This window comes from Cricetulus griseus, chromosome 3 (assembly GCF_003668045.3).
Source record: "Cricetulus griseus strain 17A/GY chromosome 3, alternate assembly CriGri-PICRH-1.0, whole genome shotgun sequence".
In the NCBI taxonomy this organism is placed as follows: Eukaryota; Metazoa; Chordata; class Mammalia; order Rodentia; family Cricetidae; genus Cricetulus; species Cricetulus griseus.
Window position 1 is genome coordinate 158,636,793 of NC_048596.1, and position 24,997 is coordinate 158,661,789.

The 24,997-nt window shown below is 42.0% G+C and overlaps 1 protein-coding gene across 1 annotated transcript in view; it reads left to right on the forward strand.

The window, feature by feature from the left end:
• Rnf150 (ring finger protein 150) overlaps positions 1 to 24,997 on the forward strand; it is a 207,565-nt gene that overhangs the window by 91,229 nt on the left and 91,339 nt on the right. The window contains exon 3 of the mRNA XM_027406133.2: positions 23,470 to 23,720. Coding sequence (XP_027261934.2) covers positions 23,470 to 23,720 — 251 coding nt within the window. The remainder of the gene's footprint in view (positions 1 to 23,469; positions 23,721 to 24,997) is intronic.

Here is a 24,997-nt window from a genome sequence, read left to right on the forward strand (position 1 = left end):
GTCTCAAAGAGAAAAGGAAATAAAAGAGAAAGACTTCTGTCTCCAAACTCACCTGGATCTTCAGGCTCTGACCTTACCAGAGCTTTCTCTCCAACAATTATATTTTTAGAACATTTTCAGACATAATTCTATTAGTGACATTTTAATAAGAGAAAGTAGAAAATTATAGACTTGACTTTAAAGTTCATGGAGTTAAAACTGTCTGCCTCTTCATTTTCCCTCTGCCTCCCACCCCTCCTCTGCTGAGATATTTCCTACTTGGTCTCAGAGCTGTGTTAGGAACCTTCTAGAAAGCCTTTCCTGAATTCTAGCCCTAATGAAGGTTGTTTCTTGGGGAATATTATTTTTTAATTATTGGCTATCACAGTTTTCAATTATATATTTACTGATGGAGATTTTCTTTTTAGTTAGTATCTGTTACTCCCATTAAACAGCAAACCCCATGGAAATTGGGACCACACACATTTTTGTTCACTGTTATAGCTCACAACACAGGCGGGTACATTGTAAATGCTCAGTAGATACCTGCATTGAAGAGTACACAGAATCACTACCACGGGTGTGTATCTCTGAGAAACTGAACTCAGGATCCAAACCGGTTTGAGGTTCAAACTCTTTGACCCACTCCCTCCACTCCTATGAGAGCCAGCCTTTCTCTCTGAATAGTGCATGCAGGCTGTTCTGAAATTAAGCAGTCAATAGGATTCTAATGGCCCAATTCAAGGGCCCTTCTCAAACTAAGATGAAGTAAGGAGGGACTGAAAAGGCAACAGTACCGAACTGGAGTGCTGAATCAATTGGACATCAACCTCGTCCTGTCACCTGGGCTCCTCTTGGGACCCTGTGTCTGTGGCAAAGGAAATATGACAACCCTGGAATTTCTCTTGATAAACAGGTCTCTCTATAGCCTCCTCCCCTTCCCAGAGCTTTCAGAATTTATGGATGGGGTGTAAATGTGAGGGATTAGAGTTTGGGAAAGATTACCAAAGTAGAAACAGGAGATGGGAAAAGTGAGAAGCAGGAGAGTAGAAGCCATTCCCCTCCCTCTGCCTCCTTCCCATTCCCTGCCCCTCATCCATCCTAGGACTCTGTCAGGTGGTTGGGCATGGCAGTGTGTCATTAAATGTGTCCATGGGAGGGCTCTCCTACCTGCTCTTCCACATCTCCTATGAGAATTGCACCATGTACCATGCTTTCCCGGAGTAGTACCATGTAGGAGGACAGTATACTATGAGCTTGCGTCTTGGCAATATTCCCATAGATTGCCTTCTTTCTCAAAATTCAGTCCTTATTCATTCTCAGAGTTGGCATGTCAAGTGGTGAAGGGATTCTGCAATCTCCCCAGCTACAGTCACTTCAGTGTGGTGACATGGACATAATTCTTTATTCATCCTTCTAATGGGGAAGGGGTGCAGTGGTAGGGATTGAATCCAGAGCTGAGTACATACTAGGCAAGTGCTCTGTCAGTGAGCTTTGTCCCAGCCCTTGCATTCTGGCAATAGGGACTCACTGTATAGGTCAGGCTTGTCAGTGCTATGGGGCACCAAGTGTACAATGACTCCTGCAAGTAATGTTTCTTCTTGGTGTGGAAGCTCTCCTACTGAGCATAGCAGTCACCAACACCTAAGAACACCTTGAGATCACTAAAGCTGACATTGCTATGAGGAAATGGTGGGTCAGTGAGGCCAGGGAACTTCTCCAGGGCGACAGGGTTGAAACAGGAGCACAACCTGGCCTTGCCTCAGGCTATCCCCACTACACTTCAACTGCCTCTGCCTTGCTTAAATGTTGCACACCCTGCTAAAATTGCAGTTCTATTTCCTAGAGCTTGCCGAAGCCATGCATGACAAGTTTAGCAATTTGTCAGGAGGGTTAGACTAAATAGGACCATTTTCATTGCAATCCCTGGTAGGAGATACATCCTCTGATGTGAGGAATATATTGAATAACTCATGGGTGATGTGTTTTCCTAAGATAGAAATAGCAAGTATTTATATAACCACATGGTTTTGACCCAAGCTCTTAGTGGTTCAGTGTGGCACAGCTTGAGACTGAGAAGGGGAAGGGGTAAGGGAGGCAGATGGATAGGGTTGACATCATAGATCTGTTCTTAGGATGAGGCAATGTTGATGGAACTATGATGGGAGTGAGATAACTTGATCCGTTAAGTGCTTCACTGTGAGCAAGCTGTGCACACACTCCTCTGTCAATGGATAAAAAGAAAGGTGAGGGAAGGGGAGGGAGGGGAGAGAGAGAGAGGGAGGGAGAGAGAGAGAGAGAAGTTGGGACGGAGGGGGAAGGGAAGGGAAGGAAGGAGGGAGGAAAGGAAAGAGGGAGGGAGGGGGAAGGAGGGAGAGAGGAAAGACAAGGAAAACCCAGGTCAAAAAACATTTCTAATGCTCAAAATTCTCTCCTAAAATAATCCTGCCTTGACTGCCAAATTATCTGTAATGAAATGAATCAGGACCACAATACTGTATTTCCAGTACCTAAAATGGGAACTCCAACCATGAACAAGTTTTAGTTGATATGCTGCTCATTATTATAAATCTAAAACTTAGAAACACAAACAAAAGCATGTTGGTATGAAATAAGTAAATTTAACAACAATAAAGTGCATAGGCTACATTATACACTGATTAAAAAACCCCTTTGGCAATAACATGCATAAGTATTATTTTATAAAATAAGGACAGATTTAAACTATTAGCATCATTCTTTGAATTTGATTCTATGTCCTTAAAAGCTCTTTATTTTAGCCGGGCACAGTGGCACAAGCCTTTAATCCCTGCACTGGGGAGGCAGAGGAGGGTGGAGCTCTGTGAGTTTGAGGCTAGCTTGGGCTACAGAGTTCCAGGACAGCCAGAGCTTTCCACACGGAAAGACCTAGGAACAAACCTATCATGCTTGGCAAAGCAAGAGAGAACCCAGAAAAACAGGAGAGATAAGGTACGGATGATTAAGCCAACAGGAAAAGAAAGGGGCCTTGAGTGAGAGGAATAAAACCCAAACACGGCCATCTAGACCCAAGAATGCACTTTTCATCACAAGCCATCTATTTAGAAGACAGGCAAATGCAAACAGTGTTCCCAGTAGCTGCCTCTGCAGGCTAATGAGGACGGGTGGCTATAAAGCAATGATCTTTCTCATTAGTGAATTGGATTGTATGCTCACATCTGTCCATTCCCTTAATGTTTCTCATAGATTATGTATTTTGTTCAAATATGAAATGATAGAAATAAAATATCCTAAGGTGAGATTCATAAAGGTATACAGTAACAGAACCGGAATGTGGCTGAACATAGGCAAGGCATTTTATTCAGACTGGCTTTTTGCCACCACACCCTGCAGCTTCATCATGACAGTGTTTAGTGACAGTGACCGAGGCAGTCTGGCTGGGCCTGTGTCTTCTGGGGTCTTGGATCTGCTCATTAGAGCACCCACATACTTATTTTTGTGAATGTCCACTTAGTTCCACCCCCATCCCTGGACAAGCTGGGGGGGGGGGGGTCTGCGGGGCCCTTGTCTGTTAGTGAGACAGAATGTGTTCTCCCTGCTCTTTCTTGGAGGACTGAGGTTTCTGAGCACTGCCAAGGGGGTACTCTGCCCTGCCTACCTTGAGGACACTAAGTGGCTTCTGTGGTGGTGGCAGCTCTGGCCTTGCAAGCTGAAGTAGATCTCTCACAGAGTGGGAATTCTAGTTACAGGTTGCTATTTATCTCTCCCAAGTGTGGAGCCACACTATTTTTGGAAGCTGACTTGGCAGTGCATGCTCTATCTGTGTGTTCTGGATCCTGGATCCCATGAGCTGGGAGAAGCAAAGAGATATACCTGAGACAAATCCTGCCAAGGAGGCTGATAGTAGAGGGTCACATGAGAGTTGTCAAGTTAGAGAGTAGGACCCTGGCCTCCCAATCTGCATACTGTCAGTTGACTTGGCAAAGCATCCCTCTGCAGGCCAAGGCCCTCTCCCCAGAGTTCAGCTGACCCCTGGCTAGAGGACAGCCCTCCTCCACAGTGGAGTCTGCTCAGGCTGCATAACACAACACCAGAGATTGGGTGGCTTGTTGTCTATAACAGAACCCAACCACCTATTAAAGTTTCTAGGGACCTGAATAGGACCCTGAATTAGGCAGTTTTGTTTTGCACTGATAACTCCACCAAGGCTGTGTGTGGATGCTGTCTACATTGAAGTGTGAGACTTTGATTTTTCTGGAGTCTCTTAAGCCACCAAGTCAGCAGAGAGAACATTTAAAATATGTTTTTAATTGTGTGTATTGGGGGAGGGGTTGCAAATTCCTGCCTGTGACCACAGAGGCCAAAAAAGCTAGGTACCCTGGATCTGGAATTGCAGGCAGTTGTGAGTCTCCAGTTATAGGCACTAGGAACCAAACTACAGTCCTCTACAAGATCAGTATGAGCTCTTAACGGCTGAGCCATCTCTCTGGCCTCTTAAGGTAATTTTTAAGTGAGTAATATGCAAGTGTGATGTGGAATTCCAAGGCGCATAGAGGGAAAGCTGTTTCTCCGCATTCCTTCATCCCTTCCTGTTACTGGCAACTTGATTTTTATGCTAGTAGCCTGTGCATTGATGAGTAGTCCAGTCCTGAGGACAATTTCTTTCCCCTGACAGTGAATGTTGGAGGCAGTTTTATACTTAGTTTTTGTTTGTTTGTTTATTTTTCATTCAGGGTTAAATAGGGGCAATTATTAAATATCCATTCACATGGAGCTGATGTTTTTTGCATGTTTTACAAAGTTTGTTAAATCCTGCCCTGTGGACATGCAGTCATTTCCTAAACAATCTGCCCTTGCTAGACTCTAGATTACAATTCTAGAGTTTAGATTATATTCCTCTCAAAAGCATGAGCTGGGCTGCAGCAAGGACCTGCATAAATCTTACCTCACACACATGCATGCCTGTGCCTCTGTGGTTAGCAGTTGCTGAGAGCGGGAGCATTGTGAGGAAAGTTATGTGAACCTGCGCATGATAGAGGTGCCATGTTGTTTGTCCCCAGTGTGTTCATAAAGAGGATTCCAAGTGGATGTCTGCTGTTGTCAGATGGAGTTTCCTGAAAGTAAGGAAAACAGGCAGGTTTATGGCCTCAGTGTATCTGGCTCACATTCTCATATTCTGGAATGTTCACAATTCCTCGTTCCCCCAGCTCAAACTCTTCTCACCCAAGGTATTTTCCCTGGTGATTTCTTCCCTCCCGTTGTTCCTGATTTATGCCCACAATGAACATTTGCTAGTAGCCTGATTCAGGACTCCCCAAGCACTTCTTGTTTTGTTTTGTTTTTTGTTTTTGTTTTGCGTTTGGGGTTTGGGTTTTTTGTTTTGTTTTGATTTTGTGTTTGTGTTTGTTTTTTTGGGGGGGTTGTTTGGTTTTGTTGTTGTTTGGGGGGTTGTTTTGTTTTGTTTTAAGATGGGGTTTCTTGGTGTCCATTGGCTGTCCTTGAACTCTCTATGTGGACCAGGCTGGCCTCAAACTCACAGAGATCTGCCTGCCTGTGTCTCCCAAGTGCTGGGATTAAAGGCTACCACTGCTCAGCTTCCAGCCACTTTTTAAATATGGCTTAGTTCTTCAGGTATTTCTTGAGTAACTTTGACATCCATGGATAGTTCCTTCCTTGGCCTTCTGAAGTGTCAACAGCAGTGGTTATCTCCCTGTAGACGCAAAGTCACTGTCCAAGTGCCGCCATGAAGCAGCAGGGTTAGGGTTAGGGTTAGGGTGTGCTAAGCATTTCTAAACATCGTTTCCTCTCCACTGTGGTACATAATACTGCACTTTCTCTTAACCAGGAATGGTTAGGTACTGGGTGGCGGGCCTGTCTCAGAAAGAGGAGAGAGAGACAGAGAGAGACAGACAGACAGACAGACAGACAGACAGACAGACAGAGACAGACAGAGAGATGGGGGAAGACTAAGATATGCTCCCATCCTGATGAGTCCCTGCAAAGCCAGGGAGCAACCTTGGATAACAAACACTTCTGCTCACCATTGCCAAGCCTCACAAGGGATGGTCTGCCCTGTGCCAGAGAGGGAATACATGAAGCCTTTCCTCATTTTTTCACTGCTGAGAGTTCCTTACTCTCAGAACTGTTTGCCTTTATCCCTTTTAAGTGTGGTTTCTGTTGTGCGGCCAGCCACCACAATAAGGTTACCCTTCGACATTAGCTCCTGGCTTCAGATCATTAGGACTGGGGGCGGGGGTGTGTGAAAAAGAGTATGTGTGCCTATGTGTGTGAGTGTGTGTGTGTGCATGTGACTGTGTGTGCATGTATGTGTTTGAACACACGTGTGTGTAGTCGTGAATGTGTGTGTGTTTGTGTAACTATCAATTTGTTTTTACAAAGACGCCTCCTCCAGTGTTGCCCTTGCCATGGTGCTGTGCTCACTGCTGTCGTACACACAATAGCTCAGGGGCTCTAGCATCTACTCCTGTGGTAGCCTTTGGGCCTTTGTCTAGAAGATAACCTCATCACTCTCAGTGTGGGGAGACCTGGCTGCAGCTTTCACTCTGGATCCCTTGTGAGTCCTCCAGGGAGCTCAGCAGTGGGGCATTGGCCTTGCATACAGGGAACAGGGTTGACTTCAGGATTTGCCTGGACTCCTTCAGAATAGGAAAGAACTTGAATTTCCTCGTGGCTTTGCCTTGTCCAGGTTTTCTTTTAGAGGGGTAGGAAGCATGTACGCTTGCCTCTCTGTGGTTATAAGGGCCCTGAGGGAGCTGAGATGGAGTAGGTAATTATTTGGAAAGTTCATGCTCCATCAGATGCCTCTAATAACTATTTTAGGTCTAACAAGGCAACTCATAACTGTTGTGCCAGCAGTACCCACAGTATCAAAGTGGACCAGGCCTGTGGTCCTTCCTGGACAGGATTTACGATGTGTGTCACTGCCTTTATTAGAATTCTCTGCCCAATAGCTGAATGCTGACTGGTGAACTGGAATTTTCTCCTTTTGAGGGGGATTGCCAAGGTAGGGGATCAAGGAAGTAACTCTGGTCAGTCTATGCCAATCCAAACAGACCTTAGGAAAATCATAATCCTAATTCCCCAACCACATATGCATGATATAAAAAGCTGGGGACATGAAGGGACTTCACTGTGGCTGTGCCTACTCCTGTAATACTTTTTTCCCAGTGATATTTCCCAGTGTATTAAATGCTACTGTTTTGATTTGAATGAAAAAATGTCCCCCCTATAGGCTCATGCATTTGAACACTCAGTCCCCAGCCTGTGTCCCTGAGAAGGATATGGAACTTTGGGAGGTGGAGCCTTGCTGGAGGAAGTGTGTCACTGCGGCCTGTCCTTGAGAGCCTCATCATTTTCTGCTTGTGCTCTCTGCTTCCTGTGTGTGATTGAAATGTGATCTCTTAGCTTCCTGTTCCTGCTGTCATGTCTTGCCTACCAGTGTGACTATCTGAACCCATAAATCAAAATAAATTCTTAAGTTGCTTTTGGTCATGGTATTTTGTCACAGTGACAGAAAAGTGATAATGCAAGAACAAATTCATACTTTAACAAGAACAAATTCATACTTTAAGTATCTGGAATATTTGGATATTTGTGTTATCACCATTACTATTATACTGGCATTTAATACATGCATGTCTATGAGATACTAAGAAAACATAGTTTAAAGTTGATTTGGGGTTGTGAAATCTCTTCTCTATGCTCCTATGTAAGATAAGCCCCTAAATGATAGTTACATTCTGAGCTTGAAGGAAGTAAATTCATGCAAGAGCTGATGACAGTGAGATTCGGAAAGGATGTGTTCCAGAAAAAAAGAAAGAAAATAAAAAAGTAAATAGGAAGTATTTGATGAAAATATGACTGAGATACAGTAGCATTTTCAGGGCGAAACAATGAAATATTGAAAGTCAGGCAAATAAAAAACTAATGCAGTTATCAACTCCAGGAAAACCAAACAATGGGTAACCATAGGTCATATATCACCTGAGACCAGGCTGAACAGTGCTTGCATTGAATTAATGTTGGTTCATCCAGTGATGAGAAAGAAGTTATAGAAGGCAGAGATGAGTATCATCAAGAATTTATTCACAGTAGCAATATGTCAGTAGAAAGTATCAAGTTTAAAGTGAAGTGTAAAATTCAACATGGAGCTGCACAGGTCCTTTTCCAATGGCTGCTCCAAATGCATAGGATTTCATGGAGCTGAGTAGTCTATGCATCTGGTTAATTTTCATCTGTGTTTTTTTTTACTTGAGATAATTTTTAATAATAGAGTTCAAGAAATGTTAATTAAATCATTCAGAAATGTGGAAGAAAATACATAGGAATAGAATTCGCGTCGGGTACGTGGGTGGTGAGTGTAAAAACATGAGTTTGAGGCCACAGAAATCTGGGAGCTTTGTGTATAGCAGTATAAAATGTGGCCCAGAACTGGTGTTTCTTCTCTTCTTTTGTTGTTGGAGAACAAAGGAGACCTAGGCCTTGAGCTGGCCACCAGACTAGGCTAGGCCCTGTTGTCTTCCTCTGTACAGCAAAGTAATAGCTGATATTATAGACAATGAAACCCACTCCCAGCACCTAATTTCCAATTCTGTCATTTCATTCTCCTTCCAAAGAGCTGACAGGGGCAGAGTGCTCCCTCCACTTTCAGGCAGAAGCAAGCTTGTAGGCTTTGCACGTTAGAGGGTGGCATTTCTTCTTCAATCACTTTCTGTAACTTATACAAATATCAGTAATTTACTCATCCAAGGGGGCAGCTGCATGCCTGAGCAGGTGGTGTAGCCTTTTCCTTTCACTGGACTTCAATACCATTACCAAGCCTGTGACAGTCCTTTTAAAATGTCAACCCTTTAGGAAGAGCAGGACTTCTGCCCACTAGGCTAGAAAGTCCACTTCCTTTAGTGTATGACGGATCAATACTTTCCAAAGACAATATGACATAAACTGCACATTCCAGCAGCCACTGTTTTGTCCTAGAAGAATGGAGAAATGGGAAACATTACATTGAATATGGTTTATGCAATCTACAATATTTGAAATTCATTTCAATATCTACTCAGAAAAAGAAATTCATTTTAAATATCTAAATATCAATGGAGTTTTTGAAATACTTGGTCTTCAAATTTCCATGTATATTTTATACCTAAGCACATTACACTGAGGCATAGGTGCTACCTTTTCTTCAGAAACACTTGATTCGTACTAAGATTTCATGAAAATCAGGGTAAATAAGAAGTTATTTCAAATACTCAACTTGTTTTAAATGTACTTTAAAAGTTTTCTGATAACTGAGCCTAGTAATGGCTTTAAATTAAGATCAAATTAGTGGAGCCTAAGATGGAGCTATGCCTCTCCTTGGCCTCATGGCTGCACTGCAGATGCCAGCAGCAGGTGGCTAGAGACAACTGTGGCTGTGCCCCACTAGAATATCTCATCAAGAACTTCAATGCAGAGCACCTGTTCAGTGTTAAATATTATTCTCTGTTCCTGCCAGAAGCAAAGTAGACTGGAATCTCTAGCCACAAACTATACACGACTCCATCTATTTTCAGAGCAATGATACAGCTAAAACATAATGATTCTCCTTTTAAATTGAAAATATGGACAAAACTCATGTTTATATATTTGTATTCCCATTGTACATATGCTGATCCACTTAAGGACACGTGCATATGGGTATACATTATGCGTTGCACATATTAGATTTTTTCCTACTTACAAAACTTAAAGGATTGCCTGTAAAAAGCATAGAAGTGTTGCTGAGGCACAAGCCATTATAGCTTGTATTTGTGACATTAGAAAGCCATGAAGAAAGACACAGGGTGATAATTTTGAGTAAGTCTCAGTTGCCCCAGAGGCAGAACAAGATGAGGGTTTAGATCCCAAGTGTTTTCTTGAGAGGCAGTTTCAGGAAACTCCTGTTTGGCCATGGAGACATGTGACACAGAACGGAGGGGCCCATAAATGGCACATTATCCAAAAACCTCCTATGAGGAATGAGGCTTGAAAAGTTGGCAAAATGATGTAGAAAATGTGTACAGAGCTATTCCAGCCCTGGGAGGGATGCTGTGGTATTTATTTGTACACAATTTTCTCAGTCATTGGGGCTGCATCCAGGTGGCAATAATTCAGTGCCCAACCCTTAGTGGGTAAGAATAGCTATTGGGTCAATGAACTCCAGGCAAAGGCAGTTGAAAATCAGAACAGTGTGTACTAAAAAGCATGCATGAGGTTTACAGAAGGGTAATGGACCAGATCTGCTAGACACTTTGACTTGTAAACATGAAAATTGTATGTGTTTCTAATTCTAGATCTGCTTCATAGTGCAGGCTCATTGCCCAACTGTCTCCCAGATTAGATTCAAGGACCCAAAAGAAGTCACTCCTTCTTCTACCCTGAGAACTACTGGCAGAGAGAATAAAGACCTAGGAGATGTAGGGAACAATTGTTTACATAAAAGTCAAAAAACTTTACACAGCAAGGCTGGCCACACCCAGTCCACACTGTCTACCCATTTGTCAAAGCCTATGATGCTTTTGGAACTAGGAAAGCCTGTCCACTGAGGCTTCACTGCCCACCAAGACTTCCTCATGCTTCCTCATTCCAATGGCTAATTGCTTATCTGACCTTAATATGGCTGACTTCGTAGTCCATGTCATTTTACCACAGGGAACACTGTGGGGATTCCCACCATCTAGAAATCAGAGTAACAACTTTGACTTTCAAAGAGGGATTTTTTCCCATGTGAATTTTGAATAAGGAAACTCTCATTTCTTTGACTCAAAGGCAGCCTGTAAAATATTAAAAGAAACAGATGAATCGGGTAGTGAGACATTTTATAATTAGACAGTAAATGTAGACACAGTGCATGTAGACACAGCACATGTAGACACAGTATATGTAGGCACAGTACATGTAGACACAGTACATGTAGACACAGGACATGTAGGTGCAGTACATGTAGGTACAGCACATTGTATCTAGAGCCCCCCTTAGATCAGGATACTGGCTGTCCTACATTCTTGCTGTTTGTTAAAGGTAGTCTAACTCAGAATAGATGTTGTTTTTTTCTAGTAGTTATAAATAAGGCAACATGTCTTCTTTGATCATGGGACTGAATCTGACTAAAATGTATACTTTTTTTCACTACCTCAAGAGAATAACATGAACTTGGTTGTTAATTACTAGCCTGGTCGTATTAATCTTTGACCTTGAAGAACTGAATTTTGAATTTTCTCTTTATCTGTCTTAGAATATCCTTTCTTCAACCAGTGTGGTGGGATGTCAACCCTCTGGTGTTCCATTAATGGCTTGTGCAAGTTTTCCATGACTGCAATATAATATGATCAGCTTAGACAAATAGTTTTCTTGGCTCACAATTTTGGAGGTGTCTGTCCATAGCCAGATAGACTCATTGCTTTGGGATTTATATTAGGGCAGCATATAATGGTGGAAATACACTGTTGGGGAGCTGCCAACCTCATGGCAGAGAGGAAACAAAGGAATAAGAAGGCCTGGAGTCCAATACCACCTCCATGCATGTCCTGATGTGATAGAAGTCTCCCAACCACACATTCCATCTCTTAAAGATGCTGCTATTACCTGATAACATCATGGAGCATGGAACTGAGGGATTAACATGGGAGCATTTACAGGATCCTTTCCACAGAGTGACTTGGCTAGTCTGGGTTCCCTTTTCAGTAACTGACTAGATGATCTTTATAGGAGTCAGGAGATACAATCTGTCCCTGTTTCCACACCGATGGCAGTTAATATAACACACTTCTTTCCCTATGTCTTGGATCTAAAAGCAGAGTTTACACTCTCTGTAATGTTGGAAACATTTATTATTATAAATAATGTAAATGATGTAACAATAGATCTTATTTATTGAGCATATAGATTTGGGTTTCATTATTTGAATTTGTCCACTTCATTTCCAGTCAACATTCTGGACTGAGCGCATTGACTGTCATGAGCTACAATGTGTCTTTAGCTTTAAGATTACTGAAGGTTTAATAAATCTTGCAGAGTCCCCCAGTTAGATGTTATAACAAATGATTCTATTTCATTTTAAGAGTTTTAGGAAAAGAAAATATGCTGGAGAATTTTAGACACTCATAATCTCCAGTCTTATGATTTCATTAATCTGATCCTACGGGACATTGCAGATCTCGAGCTTACTCCAAACCAAAATTCAAATGTAAAATTTTTATAGATGTGCAGAAGATTCTTAGGCTTATTTGCTGTAAAAAAAAAAGTGACTCTAATTGAAACTCCATTATTATAAAACCAATAAGTACTCTGTAATTTATTTCATTTCAACCTCAACCCTATTGCATCATAATCATTACAACCTACAAATAAGCTACAAAAAGCTACAAATAAGTTATTTGTGAGTCTGATTTACTGATCATGTCCCAAGAAAAATGCTGCAAATGGAGCTAGTAATGCAGACTTGATAATAGGAACATACGTAAGTGTTTTAAAAAGTATTTCACATAAATTCACAGAGATTTCTACAGACTTGACAATGGGAACACACATGTTTTGAAAAAGGTAGTATGGCCTACTAGTGAAGTTACAACAGCTGTTCTCAGGAAAGCATACATTTTAAAGATTTTCTGACTTCACAAAAGTTGGTTGTTACTGGTTGTAACGATAAATCCCACTGTGAGGATTAAAATGCACTTCAGCGACACACAACATTGGACCATTTCAAGTTTATGTCTCAGAATTGGGGTGGTCCAAACTGGCCGGTGTTTATCAAACAACCCAAAATATTCCTGTTTTAAACTTAAATATCTACTGGAGAAATCCTATCAGCTGGTTTGCATTAAAAATTAACCAGTTTAGCTCCTAAATAATGAAGTTTTAACCTTCAATTAGTCATACTTTGAATTTAAATATTCATTCCATAAAGTATATTTACTATGAAAAGTAAGAGTATGTTCCTACAACAACCTTCCTCTCCCCCAAATGTGTGAAAATGCATGGATCTCATGGAAGGTGTCTGGCTGTAAGTAGCAGAAGCATCTCCCTGAGGTAGGAAGTCTACTAGAATACTTGGGAGCTATGTGGAACTGCCACTCGTCCAGTCTAGGTGGCTTTGAATGTATGAACCAGGCAGGCATTCACAATGTAACTGGATATAGACATTCTTTTCCAATATACCAAGACACTAGAGGTGAATTCTATTTCAAATGCTGCACAAATTAATTAAAGTAAAATTAAGTTTGACAACACATAGAAATGACATGAAAATACCCCCAGCTTCAGTACCAACAGTGTGGAATGCAAAGAGCTGTACAGTTCAGCGTTTGGGGGTTTGCCACGGAGTGATCATGTTAAATGGGAGAAATAGGAGAAAAGTCCAGAGCTAGGCTGACTTCTGATTCAGCTTGCTCATGACTCAGTCTTGGTGTCAGCTGTTTTTGGCCTCATTTCTGGCTCTCCTCTCTTGGGGAAGTTGTATCCTTTGTTCCACAGCTTAGTCCTACAAGACCACTGGGGTACTTGCCCAGGTAAACTGTGGGAATCAAGTTATACTTTCTCCACAGTTCAGACTTTCTATGTGTCCAGTCTGTACCCCAGGGAGATACTGACAGGTGGGGCTCATCACACTGATAGTATCTGGCCACCTTAGCTTGAGAAATATTTGTTATGTTGTGACAAGAGGAGGGTGGTACACTGAACCTCTTAGAAGAGAAAGTAGGAGGTTCCCTCGAATGAATTGCTACAGGAAACAGCTTCCGGAACATAACAACAGTAGCACAGACACTGAGATCGACAATTAATAAATGGGACCTCCTGAAACGGAGAAGCTTCTGTAAGGCAAAGGACATAGTCAACAAGACAAAATGGCAACCAACAGACTGGGAAAAGATCTTCACCAACCCCACATCCAAACTATACAAAGAACTCAAAAAGCTAATCACCAAAACACCAAGTAATCCAATTAAAAAGTGTGGTACAGAACTAAATAGAAAATTCTCAATAGAGGAATCTAAAATGGCTGAAAGACACTTACGAAAGTGCTCAACATCCTTAGCCATCAGGGAAACTCAAAACATCTCAGAGATACCATCTTACTCCTGTCAGAATGGCTAAAATCAAAAACACCAATGACAGTTTATTCTGGAGAGGATGTGGAGAAAGAGGAACACCAGCGGGCAGAGAGCAATGGAAAGATGGGAACTAGAGTTTGGGAAGTTTCAGCACTGGCAGGGTCTCTCATGGGGACATTGGCAAAAGGAAACATGTCTGAAGAAGACCAGAAAAAAGCAATTATATGGGGTGGGGGCAAACTACCAGTCAAAGCCTTCAGAACTCCTTAAATGCTGGAGTTCCAGTCTGAGGAGGTGATGATTAAATGACAGGAAGAATAAACAAGAATTGGGACCAATCCGAGAAGAGGCTTCAGGAAAGAGAGGAGGGAACCATTCCAGGAAAAGGCTGGGGCATTGTTGACCAGACTTTCCAAGAGACAGAGGAAGGATTCAGGAGCAAGAGTATAAAATTGGGCCAGATTAGATGGTATCAGGAAGTTATAATCATTTATAGTTATATGGTCTGCCATAAAAAAAATGTAACCAGGGTGTGGGAAGCCTGGGCTCCAGCAGTTCTTCAGGTAAAACTAGCAAGGGCCACCTGACAGAACACAACACTAGCACATCACAGAGTCAAGTGAAGGGACAGGCATTGGTTGTCGACTGCACGTGGATGGAGTCAACCAAACTTCTCTCTCTTCTTAAATCTCCTGCAGCCACTAAGCAAGGCTTCTGACTGGGATTTTCCGAAAACATGGTAGATGGGTCAGTATGAACTCAGAGGCAAGTTCAGGAGACAGCTGCTAATGTTATTAATGATGGGACAGGCTGCGGTTTTACCACTTGAGGAGGAATGGTTTGAAAAATGAGCCACAAGCATTAACTGGTGGCTAATGCAGCACAGAAGGAGCTGGAAGCTTCGGAAAGGAACTAGTGAGAAATATTTAGTATGAGAAAAGCAATAAATTGAAAAAAAACACAATAAGTATGCTAAACTCTGAAAAGGATGCAGCCAAAGAAGGATTGGTGGCTGAAGTCTCAGCTTCAGTAGCAATTTGGGTCCCAAGTGTTCCCAGGCCTGGTCCTCTACTTGTGGCAGTATTTGGAAGTGGTGGGACCTTTGGAGCTGAGGAAAAAGCTTTGGTCACCAGAGATATACTTGTGACAGGAATTGGGACATTAACCTATGATCTCTCCCTGCTTGTTGGTCTCTTTTAAGTAGCTGTACTTCTCTGTCACTTGTTTCTGTTGTGGCTGGCATATATGACAGACACAAAGGCTATAGGAGCCAGAAGACCCATGGATTGAAACCTCCCATGCTGTGCCAGAGTAAGCAATTTCTCCTTAAGTTGCTTTATTCTGGCATTTTTGTCTCAGTGATGGAAAGGTGATCCAGACACCCACAAATTAGTCAGGAGGGGAGAGGGCAGTGTAAAGGTTTCATGAAGCTCTGATGTCCACATGTGAGAACAGCTGAAAGAAAAATCAGTGTCTGTATCAAAGTCAAGGCAGCTTGGTGACAAAATAGAAAACTGCGACATTGCTGGTGGATTGCAGAGTGTGAGTGCCAATCTGCAGAAGTCTCACCATCTAATACAACTCAAGCCTCCGTGTACCCTAGGAGTTGCACCGCTTGGCTTTTATCCCGGAAAATGAAAATTTACATTCACATAAAGCCATCCGCATGAATGTTTATAGCAGCTTTACTCACAAGAGCTCCAAACTGACAGTAAACACATATCTATCAATCCACAAATAGTTGAATGACCTGTGGTTTTTCAGAGTCCATACTATGAAATGCTATGAATGAAAGGGCATAAGTTGGTGTTGTATCTTTGGGTGAATACTGAAGGCATTATGCTAAGTGAAAGAAAACTATTCTAAAGGCGTTTATATGTGTGTGGTTCCATCTACATGATATTCCAGAAATGACAAAATTATAAATACATGTATATAATCTACAATATATAACTTATAATATATATAGTGTGTGTGTGTGTGTGTGTGTGTGTGTGTGTGTGTGTGTGTGTGTGTGTGTGTGTGCTTCTTAAGAGTTAAAGAAGAGAGAATGTGAGTGCCAGTTAGGAGACCTGGGCAGGCTATGGGAACTCTAACAGTGGAACCGGTATTTATCCCTAGTGCACAAATGGACTTCAGGAGCCAATTCCCTATGGAGAGATACTATTGCAGCCCAGATACACAGAGGAGGGCCTATGGCCTCTCCCAAATGATGTGACAGACTTTGATGATTTCCCCATGGAAGGCCTCACCATCCTTGGGCAGCGGGTGGGGGAGTTGGGGGGTTTGGTGGGGGCATGGAAGGATGGGAGGGAGAGGGAACAGGGGTTTGATATGTAAAATGATTGTTTCTAAATTAAAAAAAGAAAAAAGAGTTAGAAAAGGGAAAGATGACAGGAAGGGAATTCATGGTGGCAACCGAATATTTCAGGGTCTTCACTGTTGTTTTTGTGACCCTATGTATGTGATAACTGTCAGAGAATTGTGGACATATTTTTTTAAATCTGTACATGTAAAATCTTGTGATGTCCAAGTAATTTCTATATTTGTGTTAATTATGCCATTCATTCCCTGTTTTCATAATATAAATATGTCAGACAACACCAGTGAGCAATGGAAAACAACAAGATATAATGTAGAAAAGGAGAGTGAGGTCCATCAACAGGATAATAGAAATTATAGAAGAGGAAAAAGCAGTGAAAGATGTGTTTGCAGAAAACATGAAGTCAGACATTAAAGAATTAAAGGATAAAATGGATGGCCTCAGACTGAATATGTTCATGTTACACAGAAGTAATGGCTGAGGGCTCGTAAGTAGACATGGTGAATTTACAGCGATATCTAGCATACAGCTTCAGGCTAGAGAGGGAGAGCAGACTGCCATTAAGAAGAGAAGACTGTGATATGGAATGCTCAATTGCAGCAATGCTGTGAACAGGTAAAACCTAGGACACACATGCAACTGATTATATAAACACAAGTAGAGCAAAGGGCAGCCAGTAAAGCTGAGAAAACAAACCAAACAGCAGTTTAGGTTGGGTGTTTTGGTTTTGCTTGTTCATTTGTATGTGTCTGCACACTTACATGTGTGCATACACACAGGTATGCAGATATAGTTCCATGTGGAGGCTCCAGAAGGACATCAGGTGTCTTCCTTGATCATCTCCACATTATATTCTGAAGCAGGGTCTCTCGATTGAGCTCACAAAATAGCAACTAGTCTAGGCAGACAGTCTGCTCCAGAAATCTATCATCTACCTTCTGAGTTCTGGAAGTCCTCAGGAATGGCCACTATGCCTATCCAGCTCTTATTGGAGCTCCAAACTATGGTTCTTAGGCTTGCTGTTTGTGTGGCAAGCCCTTTAACTACTGAGGGAATATCCCAGCCCATGATCAATAGTTTTACTAGATTATTGATTGGTATCACACTATGTCATGAAACTGATCAGAGAAAATAGAAGATTTGACTAAAATTACTAAGTTTAATCACTGAGATATTTGTAACCATTGAAAACTAGGTAGTGGTTTTTAAAAATTCAAATAAGATTATCAATTTCAAGATACTGCTTTCCTTGGCCATACTGTGAAAGCAGCAATATCATAGCTACCAATAGCTAACTAAAAATCACCATGTGCTTGATATGAGCTACATGTTACTAAATAAGCAACCCTTGGGTTTAAAATGACATCTGTTCCTTTGGAAATTTTTTTGACTTTCAGAGAAAATTTATCGTGTGGTTTTCTTCATTTAGCTCCAATGTTCACTAAGTTTATTCTTAGTAGTTTCATGTTGTCCTCCATGCAACACATAGACCATTTTTCCCTTAGTTTCTCATAGATTGAGGTTTGTGGGAAACTCTTCATTTTTGGATGTTAGCTTTAGTCTTGTGTTTTACTAATTAGTCTTCTAATTTTACTTTCAGAACTATGTTGACTTTTCTGTGCATGGTCACAATTGGCATTCTTCTTTTCCACAGCAGAGTAAGACCCTGGGATGGAAAGCTCACCTCAGAATAGTAAGCACATGACAACATCTAGCTGCAAGAGAGTCTTAGTATTAACATTTTGACCACCAGTCTGTGCCCAGCTAAAATACAAGTACTGTAAAGAAAAGCAGACCAAATGCAGGCAAATAACAAGCTCTGCAAGACAGCCATATATTGTGGGAAATTACCAATACGGAGTCAGGTAGAAATATAAGGGTATTTAATAGGGAAAAGCCTTATTTACAGAGCAACCTAGCCAGCTGGCATGGTAGAGGTCTGTATAGCAAGAAGCAAAAAGAAATCGAAACCGAAAACGCTAGGAACTGTCTCCGAGCTGGGTGGATGGTTCTGAGCAGCTCATCGGCAGAAGGTCTGCTGCTAGCCGGGGAACGCCTGTAGAGAGAGGGCACTTTCCGGGCCTAGGCCACGGGCCCGATGGAACCCACAGCCTGTCCCAAATGGGGTGTAGGTTTCCAATATCCCACTTCTGGCACCAGATATTGTGGGAAATTACCAATATGGAGTCAGGTAGAAATATAAGGATATTTAATAGGGAAAAGCCTTACAGAGCAACCTAGCCAGCTGGCGTGGTAGAGGTCTGTACAGCATGAAGCAAAAAGAAACCGAAACTGAAAACGCAGTTCCACTACATCACTCTGACCACGCCCTCACAAGCCTGGTCAGACACACCTGTAGCCAGGCCCTAAGAAGGCGTGGCTACAGCTTTCCCTACAGCCATATGCCTTTTACTTAAACTTGTGAGTGTCCTACAAAGCACCACAATATATTCTGACATTAGATCATTCTCATATTCTGAATAAATCCCACTTAGGTATGAAAATTGTTTTAATATGCTGCTGTATTCAATTTGGGAGAGCTTGAATTAGAAGTTTTGCATCTATATATATTAGAAATGTTTGTTGGTACAGAAAATAGTAATAACTTTCAATTTACATAGTACCTTACTGTTTTTAAACCATCTCATACATATCACACTTGAGAATTAACAGTTATCAGAAGCTGACTACATTTTTAAATGAACTATTTCAAATGCATAAGTTGAAAATATTTACAATTGAACAGCGAATGTTTTTCTTAATTTCCTAAATCCTAGAGAGTTAACGGTAAGGCAGACTAAAGCACAGATTAGGGAAGAGAGGCAGGTACAGAGATATTCACATCACCCAAGGGGCATGGGGGAACATGTGATGGGCTCCATACAGTGTTTTGTGCTCTGCTGATATTCTAGAGATTTCACTCCACGGTGACTAAGCAGCCTGGCTTGAGTGTATGAGTAGAGGCTTTCTCATCATTGAACACCATTGGGCTTTGAAAGCTTTGGATTCCTGATGTACACACATAAATCAAATAAGATTCTGACTGCTGGTGCAGTTATGGATAAAAAAGCATTACATACATTGTGTTTCTGCTTGTGGCATTGGGGGTGTCTGTGCTGGTCACAGTGTTGTCTCTAACTGGAGAAGTTTTCTGGGCTGAACAGTGATTACATAACAGCCTTCCACTCCACCGACTGAAGTGCCTTTGACAGGAAAATAGATGGTAGACTGGGGTCATTTTACCAAAGCAGGCATTTGGCAGGAAAGTGCCTCAGTATCATAGTCAGCACAAAATTACCCTAGTAGCTTGGTTGGTGTGGGTTTTACCCACACAAAATATGCTGTGTGTGTGTGTGTGTGTGTGTGTGTGTGTGTGTGTGTGTGTGTGTGTGTGTGTCACTTCCATAGTGTGCCACAGATAAAAAGTGCATCAACAAAGCAGCATTCAACACTGGACAGTTCCTGGGATCTCTCAGCAAGCCCTTCCACACCCTGTCAGTGCCCATGTCTCTCCTTTCCTGTCTGTTGCTCACCCACAGCTACTCTTCTGCTGCAGGTATACATCTGGAATGAAGGAAAAATCAAGGAAGAGTGTGACTACTCCCGTCAGTTCACTCGTCCCCTTCAGCAGATCAGGCCCTGCAACAGCCTCTTGGCCTGCATTCTGCACTAGTCAGAGTAACTCATCCAAATGCAGATAACTCTACAGCAGCTTTATTGGATACCTTAGACAGCCAATTTAGTGTGTGTGTGTGAGTGTGTGTGTGGGGGGGGCTGGGCCCGCATGCATGTATGCCTGCATGAGTTTATGTGCATCATTTGCATTCAGGAGCCCACAAAGGTGAAAAAAAAAAACATCAGATCTTTTGGAACTGGAGTTACAAAGAATTGTGAGCCCTTAATGTGGGTCCTGGGAATTGAACCCAGGTCCTTTGAGAAAGCAGCAAATGCTCTTAACCACTGAGCCATCTCTGGAGCCCCTAGGCATCCAGTTTTTAGTGACTATTCCCACTAGGATGAATTCATATCCCCAATGCAATTTACTGTACAAGTATACAGCCTAAAGTACAAAGAGAAATAGATATGACTAAGACCTGCCCAGACCAATAGACCTGTTGCCCCAATGCCCTACATGCTTTTCTCCAGGGCATGTCATATGTCCTGAAGTCCCCACAGTGGTAGGGACAACAAGCAGCCACTAGCCACTTAGGTTTAAAACAAACAGTGTAAAATAGTTAATTATACCTTACCCTGCAAGAAAGAGAAAATGTTTTCTCAGATCCCTGAAAGCAGATAATGAATAATTTAGAGAGTCTCGGCGATCCAAAACTTTTGGGGCCTATTTTTAAAGTGCTGTACTGGATTAAAACACACTGTCTGGTTCCAGAGAGCAACTCGTAATGATTGTACTGCATGGCCTCTCAAGTGTGAATTCCTAATAGGAGAACTGTAGGCTGGAAGTGGGGTTGGGGGAGGGTTGGGGCATTCAAGCCACTGGGTGGGAAACACGTTAAAGGCTTTAAAGATTAAAAGCCTGGGGCAGGTTCAGCAAAAAGTAGGTCAACATCACAGAAAACACAAAGTAGAAAATAAAGCTGAGAATTTAGGGGCAAACTAAATCACACTCTGGTCTCTGTCCTTTCTGTTTATCCATTAAGAGAACTCAATAAATACTGTTTTCTCTGAAAGCTGTATTGGTTCGCTAAAGATTTAAATATGGAAGGTAAAACTATATGGTTTAGAAAAGCTGTTTTTTAAATGAGTAGCTCTATGGTCTTGAGTGGAAACAAACCTTTTAAACAGAGGATCAAAACTGGAAGCAATTAAGGAATGTCTTCATTTGGCTATTAAAATATAAATGTGTGCCTGTCTGAGCATAGAAAGCCTCTTAGTTTAGCCCCACATCCTGTCTTTACAAAAATCTAATCTAGAGCTTTAAATAAGCCTAGAAAATATAAACAAGGAAATAAATAGAAAATCATGACCCTCTCTCAAGTACTCATATGTCTCTAAAATAACTGCAGCCCTGGGATGAACCCACCCCCAGACCAGATTAGTCCAGAGTACAAAGCAGATCATATTTCCGTGGAGTCAAAACCTAGGAGTGCCTTTAATCCCTCACAAAACCTAGACCACAGGAAGCCATTAGCCAGAATAAACACAGCATGAGAAGGGGCTACATGATAATGGGTATACCCAGCCAAGTGAGAATTCAAGCCATCAGTTTCAGTAATTCTTAAAGACGGCCACAAAACTTGAACACTCAGCGAATGGCTTGATGGTCTTCTAATATCAACACAGTAATTGTGGGAATGTTGAAAATACGTGACCAATGGCTAGTCTCCTTTGTGTGTACCTGGGTGGGTTTTTTGTGATGTAAAATTATGTTATAGTAACAAGTAAATGATCCTAAGGCAGTTGAGTTTTAAGTATTTAATCAGCCTGAATGACACACTGTCAAGGATATGGGACTGAAACCAAGAATAGAGAGTAAAGTCAAAGAGACTTGCAATACCACTCCTCCCCACCCCCACCCCAGTCACCCCCCCCACACACACACAGGTATAATCTGGTTCATCCTAGCTGAGTGATCCTATACCAGCGGGCTGCTGGACCACATTCTGCAAGCATCTACAGAAGGCTTTCATTTGTTCCCTGAATCTACAACTCCCTAAATAGTAAGCTGGTTCCATTTCATTTAATCACCACAGGTAACGGGATATTTCCACCTGGAAGTGGGGCTGTGTGTACCACTCAGCTTACAGCTTTTCCTACAGATTGAACTGTGGGATTCTCTTCCACATGTCAGCCACAGAGACAGATTGGGTTAGGGCCTTGGAATTTGGTGTCCTATGCTTATGAAAAAGCCCTGTGCGTAAGTTCTTAGTCCTTCCTGAGATCTGCCCCTCACACAGTGCCATGATAGGGACAAGGACACACATGACTGAGGTCCAAGAAAAGAGCCTCTTCCTTCCAACTGTACAAAAAATAAGGACACCTTGGTGGAAATACATGAGAAGGCCTATTGTTCCAGGATCATCTACCTTCATCTTCCCTTTGCTTGTGTAGGACACATAATTGCTTCCTTTGGATTGGGCAAACTATGCAGAAAATGGCTCTGAGACCATTATGTCAGTTAGCCCAGCCTATTGGAGTCCTTCAAGAGTCCCTGGCTTTGGTTGCTTGGGTACTCACTGTTGGAGAAAAATTGCTTTACCGATGTTAGTCAGAAATCTGACACTGAGTGTTTACAGAGTACATGAGAAAGTACCAGAGAGCACTGAGGCAGGCAGTTGGAAGCTGTGTCTCATTTCTTGCCGTAAAGCAGAAACTCCTTTTGTTCTTTTCAGGGGAATCTATGGAGGGGTCCACTTTCACCAAATTCAGGGGCAGTACCTGAGAGAGTAGAAAAGTAGCCTGGATGTGGCCTTGCTGGTATCTGAATCATGATTTCAACTTAGTGGTGTGTGGGGGGGTGAGGTGTATGGTATGTGTAGTGTCTGTGCGGTGTGTGTGTGTGTGTGGTAAGGTGTATGGTGTGGTGTGGTGTCTGTGTGTGGGGGGGTGTGTGTCTGTTTGTGTGTGTGGGGGTGTGTGTGTGTGTGTAGCAGCAGCATCTCTGAGGAGCTGAAGAAATGCAAGATGAAACTCAGACTCCGGCTGTTAGGTATCTCAACTCTGAAGAAGATTCTGGAAATGGAAGGTTTTAGGGGAACATTGAGTTAACTGTGCTTTGAAGTAAAAGAACTTTATTAGAAGAGGTATTGACATCATGAACAGACAGCTGCATGGCAGGGTTTTTTGAGAGGCATTTGGGGCCCCTTCTAAGAGGCTTCAGAGGAAGGGGAAGAGTCTACATCGTGTGGTTGATGGCGTCCTTAACGCATGCTTGCAGCCAGTGATGACGGTGGGGAGAGCACAAGTTACCTTTATTCGGGAGACCAAATTACTATAGTTTGTCGGACTATCAGTCAAAATGATGGTGCCTTATAAAGTGGCTTGTCCCTGGCTGTCATTGGACAGTGCCCTCCCAAACATTTCACTCTGATTGTCTCCTCTCACCAACCCTCATTGCCCGATTCCTCGCCCCTGTCGCCGCAGGTGTGGAAGACATTGTGGCCATAATGATTCCTGAGCCCAAAGGGAAGGAGATAGTGAGCCTGCTGGAGAGGAACATCACCGTGACCATGCACATCACCATCGGAACCCGGAACCTGCAGAAATATGTGAGCCGCACTTCGGTTGTGTTTGTCTCCATATCCTTCATTGTCCTGATGATCATTTCCCTCGCATGGCTGGTCTTTTATTATATCCAGAGGTTCCGATATGCAAATGCCAGGGACAGGAACCAGGTGAGTAGCTCATTAAGAAAAGCATCACTATGTAAACTTAATGCAAATGACACATATTATGGTATAAATTTTGTAACTCACAAGTAACAGGATGAGATCAACAATGTCTACCGACTCCACTCCACAAACTCCATTCACTTCTGCAGTGCAGTTTTTCAAAAAGTTCTTACATGTTTGTATTCTGATGTTTTACTGGTTTATTCCATCCTCCTGCCTATCACTCATTTTTAAACAATTGTATGTTTAAGCAAACACAGAAAGAAGGGAGAAGGCGAGAGGGACAGGAGCCTAGATTGTACTAATAGTGACAACATGACTAGAAAATAACCAGGATTTCCTCCTTGGGAAAGTAAAGGGGGTAGAGAATAAGATTTTTGTTTTTAAAATAAACTTTTTTAAAAGCAGTTCATTTTTAGCATATATACACTGTATAAAATATGAATGTTGTACTGTGGAATGCAATGAAAAATGATTGCCTTCTATGTGAGTCCTGGATACTTCTGATCCAGAGAGTATCTTCGATGGACATTTTACACACATCTAAATGCATATGCTTGTATACATAATCACATTTCTAAATGCATTGCTTGCATATGTAAACTCACTCTTTAAAACAGAATAAGGGTATAAGTAAATCTGCACCCTCCTTTGTCTTGGAGATTAATTATCATGGAGATCAATTCATCCCAACACAAAATCAAACAGCCTTCTTGTTGCTCATGAGTGCCAGGCATTGCTCTGTCTTCCTCTTCCTACATCACATTCATTTATCCAATTCCCATTAATGAACATATTTTCTCTTTCAAACAAGACATACATATGTGATACTTAGCACATTTTTCAGTGTATCTATAAGGTAAATTCTAGAAGATTAATTGCCAAGACAATATTATATGTACTGTTGACTGCAATGTTGTCTTCCAAAATAACATTGTTGAACCAATTTATACTTCAACCAACACAACAATATTTAAAAAGTAGTTTTCTGGGGACAGATATTTGGCTCAGTGGGCAAAGGTGCTCAACTCCAAGCCTGATACCTTGAGTCTAAGCCCCAGAATCCACAGAATAGAAAGAGAGAAGTGACTCCCACAAAGTAGGACTGCCCCATGCCCCTCTTGGGACAAGCACATGCATATACAGACACACAGATGGACACACACACACACACACACACACAGAGAGAGAGAGAGAGAGAGAGAGAGAGAGAGAGAGAGAGAGAGAGAGAGAGAGAAATGTAAGAAAAACAGCTTTCCAAAGCCTTATCAAATGAATGT